This window comes from Protopterus annectens, chromosome 2.part2, assembly GCF_019279795.1.
Source record: "Protopterus annectens isolate FY-2018-M chromosome 2.part2, PAN1.0, whole genome shotgun sequence".
Classification (NCBI taxonomy): Eukaryota; Metazoa; Chordata; order Ceratodontiformes; family Protopteridae; genus Protopterus; species Protopterus annectens.
In genome coordinates, this window is record NC_056730.1 from 886,578,005 (window position 1) to 886,594,607 (window position 16,603).

General features: G+C 40.0%; 1 protein-coding gene across 7 annotated transcripts in view; it reads left to right on the forward strand.

Moving 5' to 3' along the window:
• APC (APC regulator of WNT signaling pathway) overlaps positions 1-16,603 on the forward strand; it is a 2,693,590-nt gene that overhangs the window by 2,430,572 nt on the left and 246,415 nt on the right. For all 7 annotated transcript variants that reach the window (XM_044064201.1, XM_044064200.1, XM_044064205.1 and 4 more), the window contains one exon: positions 2,942-3,037. In XM_044064201.1, coding sequence (XP_043920136.1) covers positions 2,942-3,037 — 96 coding nt within the window. The remainder of the gene's footprint in view (positions 1-2,941; positions 3,038-16,603) is intronic.

Below are 16,603 nucleotides of genomic sequence, written 5' to 3' on the forward strand. Positions count from 1 at the left end.
AAAAAACTCCCAGTCACGGAAGCTCTTAATCACTTTAATTCAGAATTCCTAACCATACTAGACCACCATGCACCAACCCGCTCTATCAGAACGAGAATTAAATCTGCCCCATGGCTTTCAAAAGAAACCAAGCAAAAAAATCCATGTCAGAAATAGATACTGGAATAAATATCATTTAACTAAAAACCCTGTAGACCAACAAAACGTCAGACAACTGAGAAGTAACACAAAAAATCTATACTGTCTGATAAAAGAAACTGCTACCTACAATTCCAGCAGACTCACCATAATAAACCACAAAAGTTCTGGGCAAGTATTTAACCAATTACTACACCCAGGTCAATCCATCATACCAAACCCACAAGGCACAGACTAGGAGAATCCCAAGCAGACTGCTAATGCCTTTAATACCTTTTTCACTGAGGCCATTCAAACCCTTGCCAGTCAGTTATCAACTCAAAACTTAACTCTCTCCAACTCTAACACTATCGCACCCCCTCCATTTCTCTTCCAAACTGTCCCAACAACATATATTCTTACCCTTCTCCTAAAACTAAAACCATGCTGTCCTTCAGCCGACCAACTACCCGCTGAATATCTACAAAGAGCCAAATCCATTGCCTATCCCATTTCCATTCTCATCAATAGAACCATCACATTCCTAAAATCTGGAAAGTCTCCCATATTATCCCCCTTCATAAGGGTGGGAAATTTACTGAATTCTCCAATTACCGTCCCATAGCCCTACTTTCTCCCTTGGCAAAGATCATGGAAAAATGTATCCACAAGCAATTGCTAGACCACCTAATCCAAAGCAATTTACTTTCCAGCTGTTAACATGGTTTCTGACCTTCCCACAGCACTACTTCTGCCCTCCTTTCCTTTACTGACTGTATTAACAAAAAACGTAACCTCAGTATGCTTTCCTCTGCACTGTTTATAGATCTGTCTAAGGCATTCGATATGGTAAATCACCCAATACTTATAAATATTCTCAGATCCCTGTCACTAGATGCACTAGCTATAAAATGTTTCCAGTCCTACTTGGATAACAGACAACAGGCTATACTTTGGCACAACACTCTATCTACCCACCTGCCCATTAACCTTGGTGTCCCTCAAGGGTCCATATTAGGACCTCTCCTGTTTTGTATATTTATCAATAACCTTCACCTAGAAATCCTCCAAGCTACATGCATACAATATGCAGACGATTCCACACTTATATGCTCAGCCACATCAATATCTGAACTTCACTTCCTTACCCAAAGGGTGTTTAACACAGTTGAACGATGGTTTACACAGCACTTCTGAACCCTAAAAAACTAAGCTCTTCCTTTTTACCCCTACTCGTAAGTCCCCCCTATAGATTTCACAGTCACATCCAAAAATGGTACTCTCATATCCCCAGATCCAACTACCAAACTACTAGGCATCACCATAGATAACAACCTTAACTTCGACACCCATATCAACAATACTATAAAAACTGTTAATAGAAAACTAGGCTCTCTCTACAGGATCAAACCCTTTCTCTCTCCTGTAGCTAGAATTACTATTGCTCACACCCATCTAGTCTCTACTCTTCTCTATGCGTCACCCATGTATACTAATCTATCTAAAAACAACCTTAATAAAATGGAAAACTCCTACAATAACATAGCCAGATTTGCTACAGGCAACCCATTTAGAACCCACCACTGTTACAATTTAAAACAGCTAGGATGGCTTGAATTACAAAATCAGCTTAAATTCCACCAACTGACCATTGTCCATAAAACCTTTTACCAACCTACAAATACCCCTATACTCTCGACCCTCATTATCCCCTACAATAATCTCAAGACCTTATGATCGTCACATAAACTTCTTGTCAATATTTGTAAATCAAACAACAGGGCTGGGGACTCTCTCTTCTCTAATACTGTTGGAAAATCCTGGAACCTTCTCCCCAGTGAACTTTCCTCACTTCCCTCTGTATCACTTTTCAAAAACAAACTGAAACTTTTGCTCAAAACACACTGGTTGTGCCCTTGTACTGAACCTGACTGATCAACTAGCCCTGCTACTAGGTTCAGCCTGCAGTCCTCTTCTCAGTAATCAAGATCCTTTTCTTATAACAACAAACCTTCTCCTTCTAGATACTATTACTTACATCTTCTTAATTTCATTAACGTGAATACTTTTGTACTAATAAATTGTATATACTCAGCTGCCTTCTCTCTTATATATTATGTATTGAAACTGCATTTGCATTATACTACTTATGCCTGCTTATTTTGCACTATGTTATGAACTTCTGACCTCTTTGATTATTGTCACTAATGTACCTGCATTGTGCATGGTTTACATTAATTTGTATATATGATTTTGTTATTGTTTTCATCGGAGCTTATCTCCCCGGGCCTCTACTGAAAATGGACATATATCCAGTTAGACTAGCTTGGTCAACAAATGTAAAATAAAATAAATAAACATGGTAAGTACATAACTTCTTTTTTAGCAAATATATATATGGGTAGTCACCATGTTAACATATTAGTTCAAACTGTGTAAAGTAAGTCTTCTGATTTGACAAGTACTATATAATATGTATACCTGTATTATTTTTACTATCAAAAGGAGAAAAGGTTTTCTTTTTATTCTCCACTTGTAAGCCTTATGCACTGTATAGAACCAAGTGCTCCAACAATGGAGAGTAGTTGTCTAAGAAAGAGACTGAGGAGAGTTTAAGGGAGTATGTGTTACGTGATGTGAACATTATTTTAGCAATTCTTTTTGCACTTGTAACATGTTTCTGAAGTATATGAACTGAAAACTTTAAAACAGCAGCATTTTTAAGACTGCGTGCATTTTTTTGTGATATTAACTACCTGTGTGATCAAAAGCAACAATATTTTAAGGTATAATGAGCTTGACCGTACTGCCTTTTATATTATAGTGCCATCTCCCGTGGAACATCAGATATGTCCAGCAGTTTGTGTCCTAATGAAGATGTCTTTTGATGAAGAACACAGACATGCCATGAATGAACTTGGTAAGCTCAGGTCTTTATTTTTCTGATGACGTAAAATATTTTAACACTGGAATCTTATATCCATTGTAGATCTGATGTGTTGAAATCTGCTTATACACACAAGTTTTGCTTCTTTGCTAGTTGTGCAAAGTTTGTTAGTATGGAGCGGCACTGTAAGTGTGAAAGTCTCTGTGTACAATACTAATGCTAATGGAACAGAAAGGAAAGACAAAAAAATGAACCATTGTATTTGATTGCTCTCTAAGAATGCATCTTTTTGGGGAGTATCACTGTAACTTCTCAGGCTTCTGGTTGAAGTCATGTGTAGTAACAGTGGATTATATCATATGGGTTTTGACTAGCAAATGGCTGAAACTAAGGTAGTTATTGCAAATAAAAAAATATATATATTCTTTTGAGCTGCAACACGGGATCAGATTTTCATAAAGATAGTAAGGCCTGACTAAGTTTAAGGTTATTGTCTGTATAAAAACATTTACTAGAAAATGGAAATCAAAATCTAAACCATCCATAATTAAAATACTGAATATTGTAAGGTAGATAAAAGAACTGGAAGTTTTATCTTTAGAAAAAGGAAGGAGCAAATTGCATGGAAATAAATAGAATTTTTGGGAGCAATGCATGCAGACCAACGTTCAGGAAAAGTAGGAATGAGGTTTAATGGAATGCAGGAATTGAGAAAAAATTTGTAATGTTGGAGTGAATGCTAATTGTTAAAAAAAAGAAAGAAATCATATAATTTCTAATGCACGAAATGGCAAAATGACGCATGTTAATATGGTTTGATTTCTTTTCTGTTAATGTAGGAGTGCCAATGTCTTATCTTAATTGATAATTCAGTAAAGGCGGTAAAAGAATTGGGCTTTAACTACGTGGTAGGTGTCAGGTCCAAGCCAGGAATTGCTAAGCAGTGGCTTTTTCCTTCCTGTAGGCACCAATTCAGTTGTCACATTGTAATTCTAATTTTTTTTTGGGGGGGGGGGGGGTATTTTAGTGTCCCTCTTTTCTTTTTTTTTTGCCTGATTCTCTGTATGTTTCATTTTACTAATAGCTAAGTTGATTATTGAGGGAATGTGGTAATGTGATAAACAAGTAGCTCCTAAGCCTTCCCACTCCCAGTGTGCTATTTTATTTGGGCATAGAGCACAATGTTGATAGCTGTCAACATGGAGGAATCTTTAGGCAAGATGCAAGTTTTATCACTAGTTGAAAATAATCTAAAAAAGGCATGTATAGTGGTGCTGCATTAATAGAAAAAAACCTGTCAGCTAAACTGGTTGAAATTCCTCACCTAAAAAATCAAGCACCTTAAACTGGCCCACAGTATATTTCATCACCCAAACAGATGTCCAGCAGAGAAGACAGGAAGTGCTATGGTACTTTCCATTTAGATCTCTCACATCTAAGGACACACATCTTGCCAAGTTCATAGACCGAATAATAAACATAATGAAACAATGTATACCTCATATGTAATCAAATGTTGGAATAATCTCCCACAAGACCTAAATAAAATTATGTCTAAAATACTTCAGAGCAAAGCTTGGGACCCACCTCCTAGATTAAAACTGTGCTTCTGCCAGTCTTCTGGTTAAATGTTGCTGCAACTCTGTCCATCTATCCTCTATCTGTAGTGCCATGTTGGTGGTCTTGTATATTCTAAGCATCTAAGCTTTCATTTGAACACCCAGTAACTTAGGGATGCCTAGTAAGTCTTACTAAACAATCTGCTCTCTGTTAGTAATGCCTTTCACATTTATAGCATCTGTCTGTTAGCCTAATGAAAGTTCTTAACATTATCATTGTTGCAGTAAAACTGAATTGTAACTCTTTGGGATTTAATGATTTCCAGGATTTATCTCTTCTGTTTTTTTCTTTCTTTCTTTCTTTATATGCTATTTTTTTCCCTTTTAGGTGATAGTTAACATTTCTTGTTTTGCTTTGTATTTTATGACGTCCTGTAAGATTTATTTAATTGTAGAGCTGTTTTCCACAAATATCCATGGAAAAGTGGTCTGTCATGGCCCAGTCGGACTTTCCTGGTAAAGGAATGCGAATAAATAAATGTTTAGAAGCTGATCAAAAAGAGAGTAGAAAGAAACCAACTAAGAACTAATACACCAATGCAAGTATACTGTAGGAAGACACCAGACCACAGGATGTAAAATCCATCAGTTTATTAAATAAACCAAACATGATGGTCAGCAAAAATGGTAAGTTTGCAGACAATCATGTTTGGTTTGTTTAATAAAACTGATTTAATAAACTTCCTTGCAAGAGTAGCCCAAAGCTTATATTTCTCTAAAGTTTTCTCATCTTAAACTAGTGACATTTCTCCTCCAGTCTCACCTAATATATACTGTAAGGGGTTAGCAGAAATTCTGGTGCCTTCCAGGATCAGCATAGGTCAGAGATTAGACTGAAGCACACTTATACTTATGTTAGTACTTTGAAAGGCTTACAGAATATGGAGAAGTGTGCATGCTGTGTGCGTGACACAGAGGAGGACCCCATTCAACTTTTTTTTTCTGATGAGGATGAGTGCAGTTTTAAGTTTGGCATATCACCCTTCAGGTCAATATCTCTGAATCACATATAGTCCTTGCAGTTTTAAGATTCTCACCCCCCCAGAGAGAATAATTTCAGGAGCACACGTAATGTCATAGGCGAGTTTTGTATTTAGCATGGTAATGGAGATATTGTCACCTTAGAAAAGGCATTCTCAAAATCTAAGTTTCAGGATCCTTGAGGAAAATATTCTACTTCTTAAATAATTTCAGGACTCGAGGAATAAGAACTCTTTTTGACTCTTGGCCACCAGCCGATTTGAGCAGCTGATATACAGTACCAGCTTTAGAAGGACAATCTTTGACTTTAATCAGAAGTTGATTCCAGCAGCTTTGGTAGGCTCAACTTTCCAGTAAATCTTTGCTACCTCTTAAGTACTTTGCATTTTACAAGGAAAAGGAGATTATTGGAGAGGTATGGTAACTGGATTTATACTGCTAGTACTTTGGCAGTGAGAGTGCAGTGCTGTTTAGCTCATACACCATCCCTTCACAGTTCTGTTGTTTTTCTCAAACTCTGAAAATTTATTGGAGTCTGATAGAGAAGAAAGGAGTTGGCTTCTAAGTTAAGAAATCCTGGGACTCTAGCTTTTCTTTGGGGAGGGCAGTTGTAACAGCAAATCATGACATTTGGGTTATATCCCAGCTTCCTTTTATTCATTATGTTCATAGTTTTATCTGCAGTCTTGTATTGCCTCTTGAAGCCTTTTAGCCAGTCCTGTGACTGTGTGTCATAGAACCTTTGTATGTGTGCAAGGGCCTTGTATATAACCAGCAATGCCAGGAGCCTTCTTCAGTTCTTGCCACTTCCTGTGCTTCAGAGCCTTTAACATAGCTGGAATAATTTCAGCTGTGTTGTAGTTTCTGCTTATGTACCATTTGTTTGTTTCCTTCAGAGATCCTCAGTCAGACTTCTTATAGATAGAGTTTCAGTTTTGTTGTTGCAGTAGGTTATCCAGCATACTTTGTACCTTTAGTTTCTGCTTATTGCTACTTTTATTATTTTTAAAATTCTTGAAGAAGGCTAACAGGAAGTTACAGAAAAGACAAATTAAATGGGTAAAGTTTTTAAACCCTGGTAGAGGTGATTTGTCAAAGGAGGCTGTTAAAGAATGAAAGAAACCACCATCTTTATGTATTAATGAGGAGAGTACTATTTCTTAAACAACTCCTATATAGAGTATTACAGTGTTTTTCTACAGTGCCAGAGTTTGTTCTCCTTGACCTCTGTGCTGACAGAAGATACCTTGGTATCCCTTTTTCAGTACCTACACAGTTGTCCTCTGTGACCAGTGCTGGTTCTAGATGTTTCAACTGTAGTTGAGCCTTGTGCTTCACCAGTTCATCAGCCTACAATTTCCAGTTTCTTCATTTGAATTGGACTGTGAATTGGTTCAGCCCTCGTTTGACTGAAATCTTTTGCCAGAGAGTAGTTCAGTATTGTACAAGAGAATGCATTAAAATAGACTAAAGGTAAGCTGGTACATTAACTGGAGTGATGTTATTCCATGGGTGGAACATTGATATTCAAATAGATCTCCAAAGGTTCAGGAGGGAAGATGAAAATACCTTCTGACACTTGTGCTGAGGAGGAAGATTTTATATGAATATATCATTCAATATCAAGCAATCATGGCTCTGTCCCTGTATCACATAAAATCTTTTCTGTTCTCCTCCTAACTGGCCACACCTCATCTCCTCTGCTTACCTCAGCTGTTCTATACTCCCTGTCAGGAACTACTATCCTACAAACCATTTCTCACGCTATGACATATCTCCCGAATGGCATTATTTTCCAGATTCCATTCCTTCATTTTTATGCTTTGTACTACCAATAGGGAATTCAAAGATGTTCATCGTGCATACAGCTGCAGTCATAACAGATGGGTTCTCCTGCCGTCAGGCGGGTCCTCGGTCGGCCGAATTCCAAAGTCTAGGTCCGGCATCGGTTGTCATCGCTTCTTCCCTGACGTCAGTGCGACAGGGGTATAAAGGAACCAGCCGACGCCATTTTCTTCAGTCTTTCTTGCCGCGCGGTGCCCGAAGCAGAAGCAGTTCGCAAGTGCCGGTCGGCCAGCTCCTGAAATTATGAAAATTTGGAAACCGAAGTCTTCTTGAAAGCTAAGTATCCCGTTGGGGAAACTTTTCTTGACTCAGACCGATGTCAGACAAAGTTAATAATTGTATTTCATGTGGGAAGCAAATACCGCATAAGGATTTCCATTCCCTCTATATACCTTGTTTAGGCCCAGACCACAACGTCTCGGTCTGTCACTTTTGTGCTACATTCAACAAACGCACCATTAAGCGTCGGGCGGAGTTCGCCCAACATTATTTTGGAAAAACATTTAACTATATTATGTCGTCGGATACTCCGACTCCAGTTTTGTCTAAAAAACGCAAAGATAAGGACCGACACACGAGGTCCGCAGCCTCTACCGACACCATGCCAAAGCCGACTACACGTGGTCCGGTTCTCAGCGAGGCGCCTACGCAGCCCCTGACTACCGACGACACTCCATTGGCGGTGTCTCCTGTGCCCGAGGTCGCAGGCTCCTCGGCCCACACCCCGACTACAGATACCGAAGCCACTCCTGGCATTGAACCTCAAAATGTGGACAGGTCTACCTCCACTCAAGGTGTCTTCAGACCTTCCTCTTCTTTTTCCATTAAGGCTTTCACTAAGTCTAAGGCAGCCATGCATTACAAGGGACAAGCTACACAGGTCCCATCTCCAGGCCCCATGCCTAAAAAACAGATGCTTAAAATGGCTGAGGATTTAATTACTCTTATCAGGGGTTCTCAACCCCCACAGGACAAAAAGCCCAGAGTGGAGGAAGAATCCCCCTCCTCTGATCAGGGCTCCATTATTTCAGAGCACTCTGATGATCAGGAACATTCTTACTCCCCTTTTGAAGACTCTGATGCGGAGGAGTCCATTCCTTCTGTATCCCCCCCCAGAGGATTATTCATTTGGGGAAACTTTGCATACCTTAAGGGAACACTCCCACTGGGAAGGCCAAGATTATTCAGATTCCAAGAAAAGGCTTAGGGAATTTCTCTTGCTACCTCAGCAGAGGCCTCTGGCTATACCTCCTGTCTTGGACATCCTAGATGATGTGTACTCGGAGACCTGCCTTAACCCGGATTCTCTGCCTCCAGTCCTAGTCAAGCCTGACAGGTACTACAGGGTTCCTGACTCACACCAATTTCTATACAAAAGCCATGCTGCTGACCCAGAAACTATCTCACAGGGCCCCAAGGGAATTAAGGCCTCCACTGCTAAAAATCCATTACCTTCCGAGAGAGATTCCAGATCCTTAGAAAGGTGGGGGAAAAAGGTATATACCTCGGCTACCTTAACCATGAGGGCCTTAAACTGTCAGTTCTATATGCTAAAATACCAACAGTTTTTGTTATCACAATTGAAAAGTAAAATGTCACAACCTGAACAACCAGACTTGAAGGAGTTGCAGGATTTGATGCATAGTGCAGAACAAGTGGGTAAGCATACCTTTCAATGTGGTTTTGATGCTCTAGAGGCCTCATGTAGAGCTGCTGTTACAGGATCAGTCATACGTAGACATGCCTGGCTCAAGGAACAAACCTTGCCTGATCATGTCAAAGCTAAATTACTAGATGCCCCTCTACAAAAGGATGTATTATTTGGTGCTAATGCTGAGGAGGTATTAAGAAAAATGGAGGAAAAGGCTAAATCAATGCAAACTGTGAAAGATTTTCTACAGGTACAACCCCCACGTTTCAGTAGAAATTGGTCTTCCAAAAATTGGTCCTTTTCAGCCACGGACAGACCCCAAAGAGGTAGATACATGCGCCCGAGGGGCAGAGGACAATCCCAAGGATCGTTTAGAGGCAGACAATGGCAAGCTCCTACACAAAGAGGTGGTGAGGATAACTCGCAATCATTCAGAAAGCAAGCCCAATGACTTTCCCCTTTGCATGCCAAGCATAACTCAAATGGCAGCACCCTTAGGAGGAAAACTGGCATTATTTTCAAAAAATTGGCATATTGTCACAAAAGACAAATGGATCCTGGACATTATAAACAGAGGCTACAGATTCCATTTTCACACCCTTCCAAAAATGAGAGGCATGCCAAACCTGCCACACAATCAAAGGGCAGAGGCACAAAGGCTAATTACAGATCTTATAGACATGAAAGCTATTCAAGAGGTACCTACGCACGAACAAGGTCAAGGTTTTTATTCCAGACTATTCCTGGTACCAAGGAAGGGAAAAGATTGGAGACCTATTCTGGACCTATCCATCCTAAACACATTTCTACTTGTACCAAAATTCAAGATGCTCACTCTACAGCAGCTTCTTCCCATGCTGGGCAAGGAGTCTTGGCTGGTAACATTGGACCTCAAGGAGGCATACCTGCATGTCCCAATCAGACAAAATTGCAGAAGATACCTCAGATTTCTTGCAGGTTCAACCCATTATCAATTCTCTGCATTGCCCTTTGGCTTATCTACTGCGCCCAGAGTCTTCACGAAATGCCTGGCATCAGTAATTGCCTACTGCAGACTTCAAGGGATACAAATATACCCCTATCTGGACAACTGCCTGATCCAAGCGGACAGCAAGCACATCCTTCTGAAACATCTGGCTTATGTAATAATGTTGTTGAACTCTCTGGGATACACAGTCAACAAAAAGAAATCAAGGCTAATACCCTCTCGAAAGATAATTTTCCTGGGTGCCAACTTGGACACAAACACCCAGATGGCCTACCTCACGCCAGAGAAGCAGGGGCAACTAACTCAATACTTCAGAACACTAGCAAATTGCACCAGGCTGACTGCAAGGAAAATCCTGCAGGCTCTGGGATTCATGGCATCTTGCATCTTACTAATCCCATGTGCAAAGCTGCATATGAGAAAACTTCAATGGTACCTGAAAAACCTATGGTCTCAACACAGCCACAGTTTGGAAACAATAATACCACTTATTCCATGTCTACAAAAGGAATTTCTATGGTGGGCTCAAGCATGCCAAACAAACACAGGTCTTCCATTCAGCAAGCCTCAAACAAATCAAGTCATCACAACAGACGCCTCGGTCTATGCCTGGGAGGCGCACATGGCAGATCGGTGCATTCAGAGCAAATGGTCCCAAAAAGAAAAGCACCTTCACATCAATCAAAAGGAAATGCTAGCAGTAATAAATGCTATTATAGCTTTCAAAGACCTTCTGCAACCAGGTCAACTATTGATAAGAACGGACAACACCACAGTTATGTGGTACATAAACAAACAGGGAGGAACACATTCATACCCCCTATGCAGACTGGCCATGTCCCTTTGGAACATGGCCATGGACTTACAAATCGAACTACAAGTACAGTACTTGCCAGGCAAGGAAAACACGCTGGCAGACAACCTAAGCAAAAATATGACAGACCCTCACGAATGGAAGTTGCATCCAAAAGTTTTTACAGAAATAATCCAAGCATGGGGAAGGCCAGACATAGATCTCTTTGCCTCCCACAAAAATCACCAATTGACAAAATTCTGCTCAAGGATTTTCCATCCAAAGGCCTGGAGAGAGTGGACGCTCTCTCTTTCAGTTGGACATCAATGACAGTTTATGCCTTCCCACCTCTTCCTCTGCTGCCCAAACCAAAGTTCTATTGAAAACCAGAGCAGACAGACCAAAGATGATTCTCATTGCTCCAGACTGGCCAAGACAACACTGGTACCCACTCCTGAGGAGCCTGACGCATTCCCCACCATGGACCCTGCCTCTAATGCCTCTTCTCCTGACTCAGCACAGCTTCAAAACTCTTCACAGCCAGCTAAAAACACTCAATCTAGCCGCATGGAAGATTCCTTAACATCACAACAGACCCTACTCTCCAAGGAGGTGCAGGATGTCATTTTGGAGGCTAGAAGGCCGTCAACTAGAAAAGCTTACTCCAAAATGGAAACGGTTTTGTGTCTGGAATGAGAAAAAGGGTCAGGATCCTGGAAAACTGAATTTACCTCAAATACTACAGTATCTAGCTGAGCTGCTAAGCAGTGGACTTTCATTCTCCTCCATCAAAATCCATGCCTCAGCCATTTCTGCAGAATACAACACTGATCCACCCTTATTCTCTCACCCTCTCTTAAGACAGTTCCTCAGAGGGGCTAAGAATCTAAGACCCCCAAGGAAACAACCAATACCTGCTTGGGATCTCAATTTCATTCTGGAAAAACCGACCTTGCCTCCCTTTGAGCCAGCTGCCTCATCAGATTTGCAATATTTATACTGGAAAACAGCTTTCCTTCTGGCTATTACCTCAGCTCGTAGAGTTTCAGAACTACAAGCTCTCATGGCTGTGCAGCCTTTTATCATCTTCCATCAGGACAGAGTTTCCTTACGAACCAACCCGTCCTTTATGCCTAAAGTGGTATCCAGGGTAGCTTTGAATCAGGCCATACACTTACCTACCTTTTATCCTAATCCTTAAAACAAAGGGGAGAGATTACTACATTCCTTGGACATCCACAGACAACTGCGTTATTATTTGGACAGAACAAAGCCTTTCAGAAAATCAGAACAGCTCTTTGTGTCCTATGCTGTAGGAGCTCAAGGAAAGCCAATTTCCAAACAGACAATCTCAAAATGGGTAGCCCACTGCATACGCTTTTGCTATTCTTTTCATGGCAAAACTGTACCTACAGGCATCAGATCTCACTCCACAAGGGCCACAGCTACCTCCGCAGCTTTCCTCAGAGGAGTTCCTACCAAAGATATTTTGGAAGCAGCCACTTGGAGTTCTGTACATACCTTCTCCAAGCACTACCATCTACCATTATACTCCAAAACTAGAGCAAGCTTTGCCACTGCAGTCTTGCAGGGCATCCTGGCTCCTCCTAGTTCCACCTAGTGCCTACCACCCCTTTCTTAGCTTTGGGATTCTACCCATCTGTTATGACTGCAGCTGTATGCACGATGAACATAGTACAGTTTTGTACCTACCATAAATGTAGATGTTCGAGTGCTAATACAGCTGCAGTCCAGGTTTCCCTCCCTCCTTCCCCTCTTGGGACAGGCCTATGGGCTAACACCTCCTCATACAACTTGATTGGGGTATTCATTTATGGTGTATTTGCTTGCAACTACTGTATTTTGATTATATTGCATTGCTTTATTACACAAATTTATGTATTGCCTTCCTTTTGGGGGCACCTGACATCTGGGGCAAGAAAAACTGAAGAAAATGGCATCGGCTGGTTCCTTTATACCCCTGTCGCACTGACGTCAGGGAAGAAGCAACGACAACCGACGCCGGACCTAGACTTTGGAATTCGTCCGACCGAGGACCCGCCTGACGGCAGGAGAACCCATCTGTTATGACTGCAGCTGTATTAGCACTCAAACATCTACATTTATGGTAGGTACAAAACTGTACTTTTTGCTGTCTATATACCAAGTTTGCTCAAATCAAACTAAGGTACGAAAAATCTCAGACTGTATATATGCCATTGTATAGAAGTATTGTCATTCGTGGATTGCGTTGTCATATAAAGACATGGAGCTCTGATTGTATATATGCCTCTGTACAGAAATTTTTTGTCATTTATTGTATTTGTACCATTATGTTATGGAGCTTTTCTCCCCAGGCCTCCGCTGTAAATGGACCTTGTTCAAGTTGGACTTTCCCGGTAAACAAATGTAAAATAAAATAAATAAATAAAATAAAAAAAGCAGCAAATGACTTTGCCCCCCCCCTTTTTCTTTAGCACCTTTATTGAATTATCACTTGTGACATGACAATTTACATTCAGAAGTAGTCAAACTGTATTAACAAATTAACATCAGCAAACATTATACTTCACATATATTGCTAAATGTCATGTAACCTAAGCAGCATTACATAAATTGTTCAATTCCTGCCCCTTTTTTAAAAATGAAACATCTTTATTAAGCCATCGCTTACGACATAAGTATATATTTATGTAAATGAAAATAAACCACAGCAACACAATACTAGTTGCAAGCATTTTACATCACAAACCATGCTGACACACTCCCAGTTGCAAACATTATACATCACTTATAATCTGCCTAATCACTTTGTCAAACATTACATAGCTCGTTTTAGTCCTGCCATCTTTTAAACCGTATTTCTCCCCTGTATGTATTGTTCCCACAACTTCCATTTGTTCCTGTGTAGTTTGCTCTTACCCTTTTCTAAAGATCTCACTTCCAGTTGTTTTCTCTGTTACTGTATTCACTACTAATATAGTTGGTTTCGATATTGATTTCCATTTTCTAGTTATTGCTTTTTTTAGCAGCCACCATAATTAGACACAGCAAGGCCTCACCATGTCTAGGCAATTTTGATTCTATGTCATAGCTCAGAAAAATCTTCTCCCTCATCACACCAGTCCACCCACCCGGTGTCTCCGACAGTGCATCCCACAGGGAATCCTTAAAGTCTGCCAACCCACAACACTCCCAGAAAATATGTTCCCAAGTACCTCTTTCTTCCCTGTCACACCTCCAACATTTGCTGTCTACCTGAGGAGAAATTCTCTGAAGTCTACTTGGGGTATAAAAGTATCTCTGTAAACATTTCCAAGAAAAAATCCTAAAGCTTCTAGATTTGGTTGCATATTTGGGAGACATACATATATTCTTCCAGTGTTTCTTTGTGAATTGCTTATCCATTCTCTCTTCCCAATCCTTTCTAACCTCTGATTGATTCTTATAGTTATTATGCAATATATTATATGCTCCTTTTTTTAATTGCAGCTTCAGTTCTACGTTCTACTAAAATCTCTACCAGTGCTGGTCTTTCGTTTAGCACCCACCTATTTCTTTCCCTTTGCCTATCATTGCCAAGTCTCGGACCCCAGACTCTGTGCAATAGAGTCAGAGCGTTGTACCACTATGCCAAATCAACTGTGAATACTCTGATATCAATCCTTGATAGACAAGGCAATCTGTAACTTGCAATCCAAATAAATTCTTGGTCTCTTCCCATTCTGTTACCTTTCCCTCTGTAGTTATTTGCTCCCAATACTTTGGTTCCTTTGCCAGTTTTCTCCAATAAATTCCAGCCCCCTCTTCCCTATTGTCTGTATCCCTAATTGCAGTCATCCCTATCAGCAGAATCTCCTTTCTCCATTCCCTTGTTGGCTTAGTTCCTAGAATACTTTCTGCTACTTTATGTATGTAGTATTCTGAATGATTATTGTTATTCTCCTGAAAGCCCTGCATCCAAAATCCCAGTCTCTCTTTGTTTCTTGAGCTTCCCCCCTGTTTCAATATCATCACTTTCCATGTTGAATTATATTTTTCTATGTGTGCTATGTATAGGAGCCTTAACTGTGTAACTGTGAAATATCCCTTCAGATTGGGTAATCTCAATCCGCCATGTTCAGCTGGAAGTATCAGGTTATCCTACTTACTCTTGCTGCTTCCCTTCCCAGATAAAGTCCTTCAGCTCTTTATTAATTGCTCTCCATGACTTCTTCTCTTGTTGATAAAAATATGCCTGACCTGTGTATAAGACTAAAGGGACTAAAACCATTTTGACTGCTTGTATCTTACTATCCATATCCATATGACAAAGCTTCCATTTTCTCAGTTTTTGTATTATCTTTTGTTTAGTCTCTTTCCACATATCTTTAGCTGCCACACCAGAATCATTTTTAATCCATACTCCTAAATGCTTCATTTTATCATGTCCTTATAAATATGGGTATCGTTTGTACCAATTTGTGTGTGGGTACATAATTTACCACTATTGCCTTTATTTTAGCTTCATTATTTTTTTATCCTGAAAAGATTTGAAACTGTCTCAGAATGTTCCACAGCACTGTAATGTCTCTTTCTGGTTTTGTCAGGTATAAAATATAATCTACAAGTAGAGCCAGCTTTTCTTGACTACCGTACTAATTTCATCCTTGCATTTCTGAGTCCCTTATTTTCTTTGCCAATGGTTCTAAATATAATGCAAATAACAAAGGGGAAAGAGGACACACCTGTGTGGTTCCTCTGCTCAAGCAGAAATTATCAGAGAAGACCCCACCCACTTTAATTTTCGCCTCCGATCCCTCATATATCCTCCTAATCCACCTTATAATTTTTTCAGGAAATGCAAATGCTTCCATTGCCCTGCTCAGAAAGTCCCAACTTACTCTGTAAAATGCTTTCTCTTCATGAAGACCCACCAACAACAACAATGGTATTTTCTTACATACTGATTCTCTCTGGATTATCAGTGTTCTGTTAATGTTGTCAAATTTTTGCTTCCCCTCAACAATCCACATTGATCCATATCTATCAATTTTGGCATTACTTTTGTCATTCTTTTAGCCATTATAGACATGAACACTTTATAATCATAGTTTAGTATTGAAATGGGCCTTTATGACGCTGGGTCTGATGGCTATTTACCCTCTATTGGTATTACAGCTACCACTGCTTTCTTCCAGTATCTTGGTACTTCTCTTCCTCTTAAAATACTCTTAAACAAAACCTTCTATCTGTGTCAGTTTTTCCCTCCTAGCTTCCAAATTTCCACAGGAATACCATCTGTTCATGGAGGTGCTCCTATAGATCGGTTATACATCACAATTTTTATCTCATCTCCTCCTATTGTAACCGTTAGATATTGAGCCTCATCTACCTGTAACCTTGCCATATTTAATTCTTCCATAAACCTTTTTGTTTGTATCTTTTCTTGATTTCCATATTTCTCTGCTTTATACAGACTTTCATAGAATTTCTGAAATATTTCTAATGCCTCTACAGGATCCCTTATTACCTGCCTTGTTGTAGGCTCCCAAAGCTTGGTGACAGGACTTTCTACTTTGTTGCCTGACTCGTGCTAAAAGTTTTTTTGCTGTGCTGTTATTATGAAAAAACAGTTGCTTAACGGGAATCTTTCTAAACTTGTGCATATTGCCAAAGTTATCCCTTATTTGCTGCATAGCATTCTGCAGTTGATCCTCCTCCTCTTGTTCTGTGAAATTTC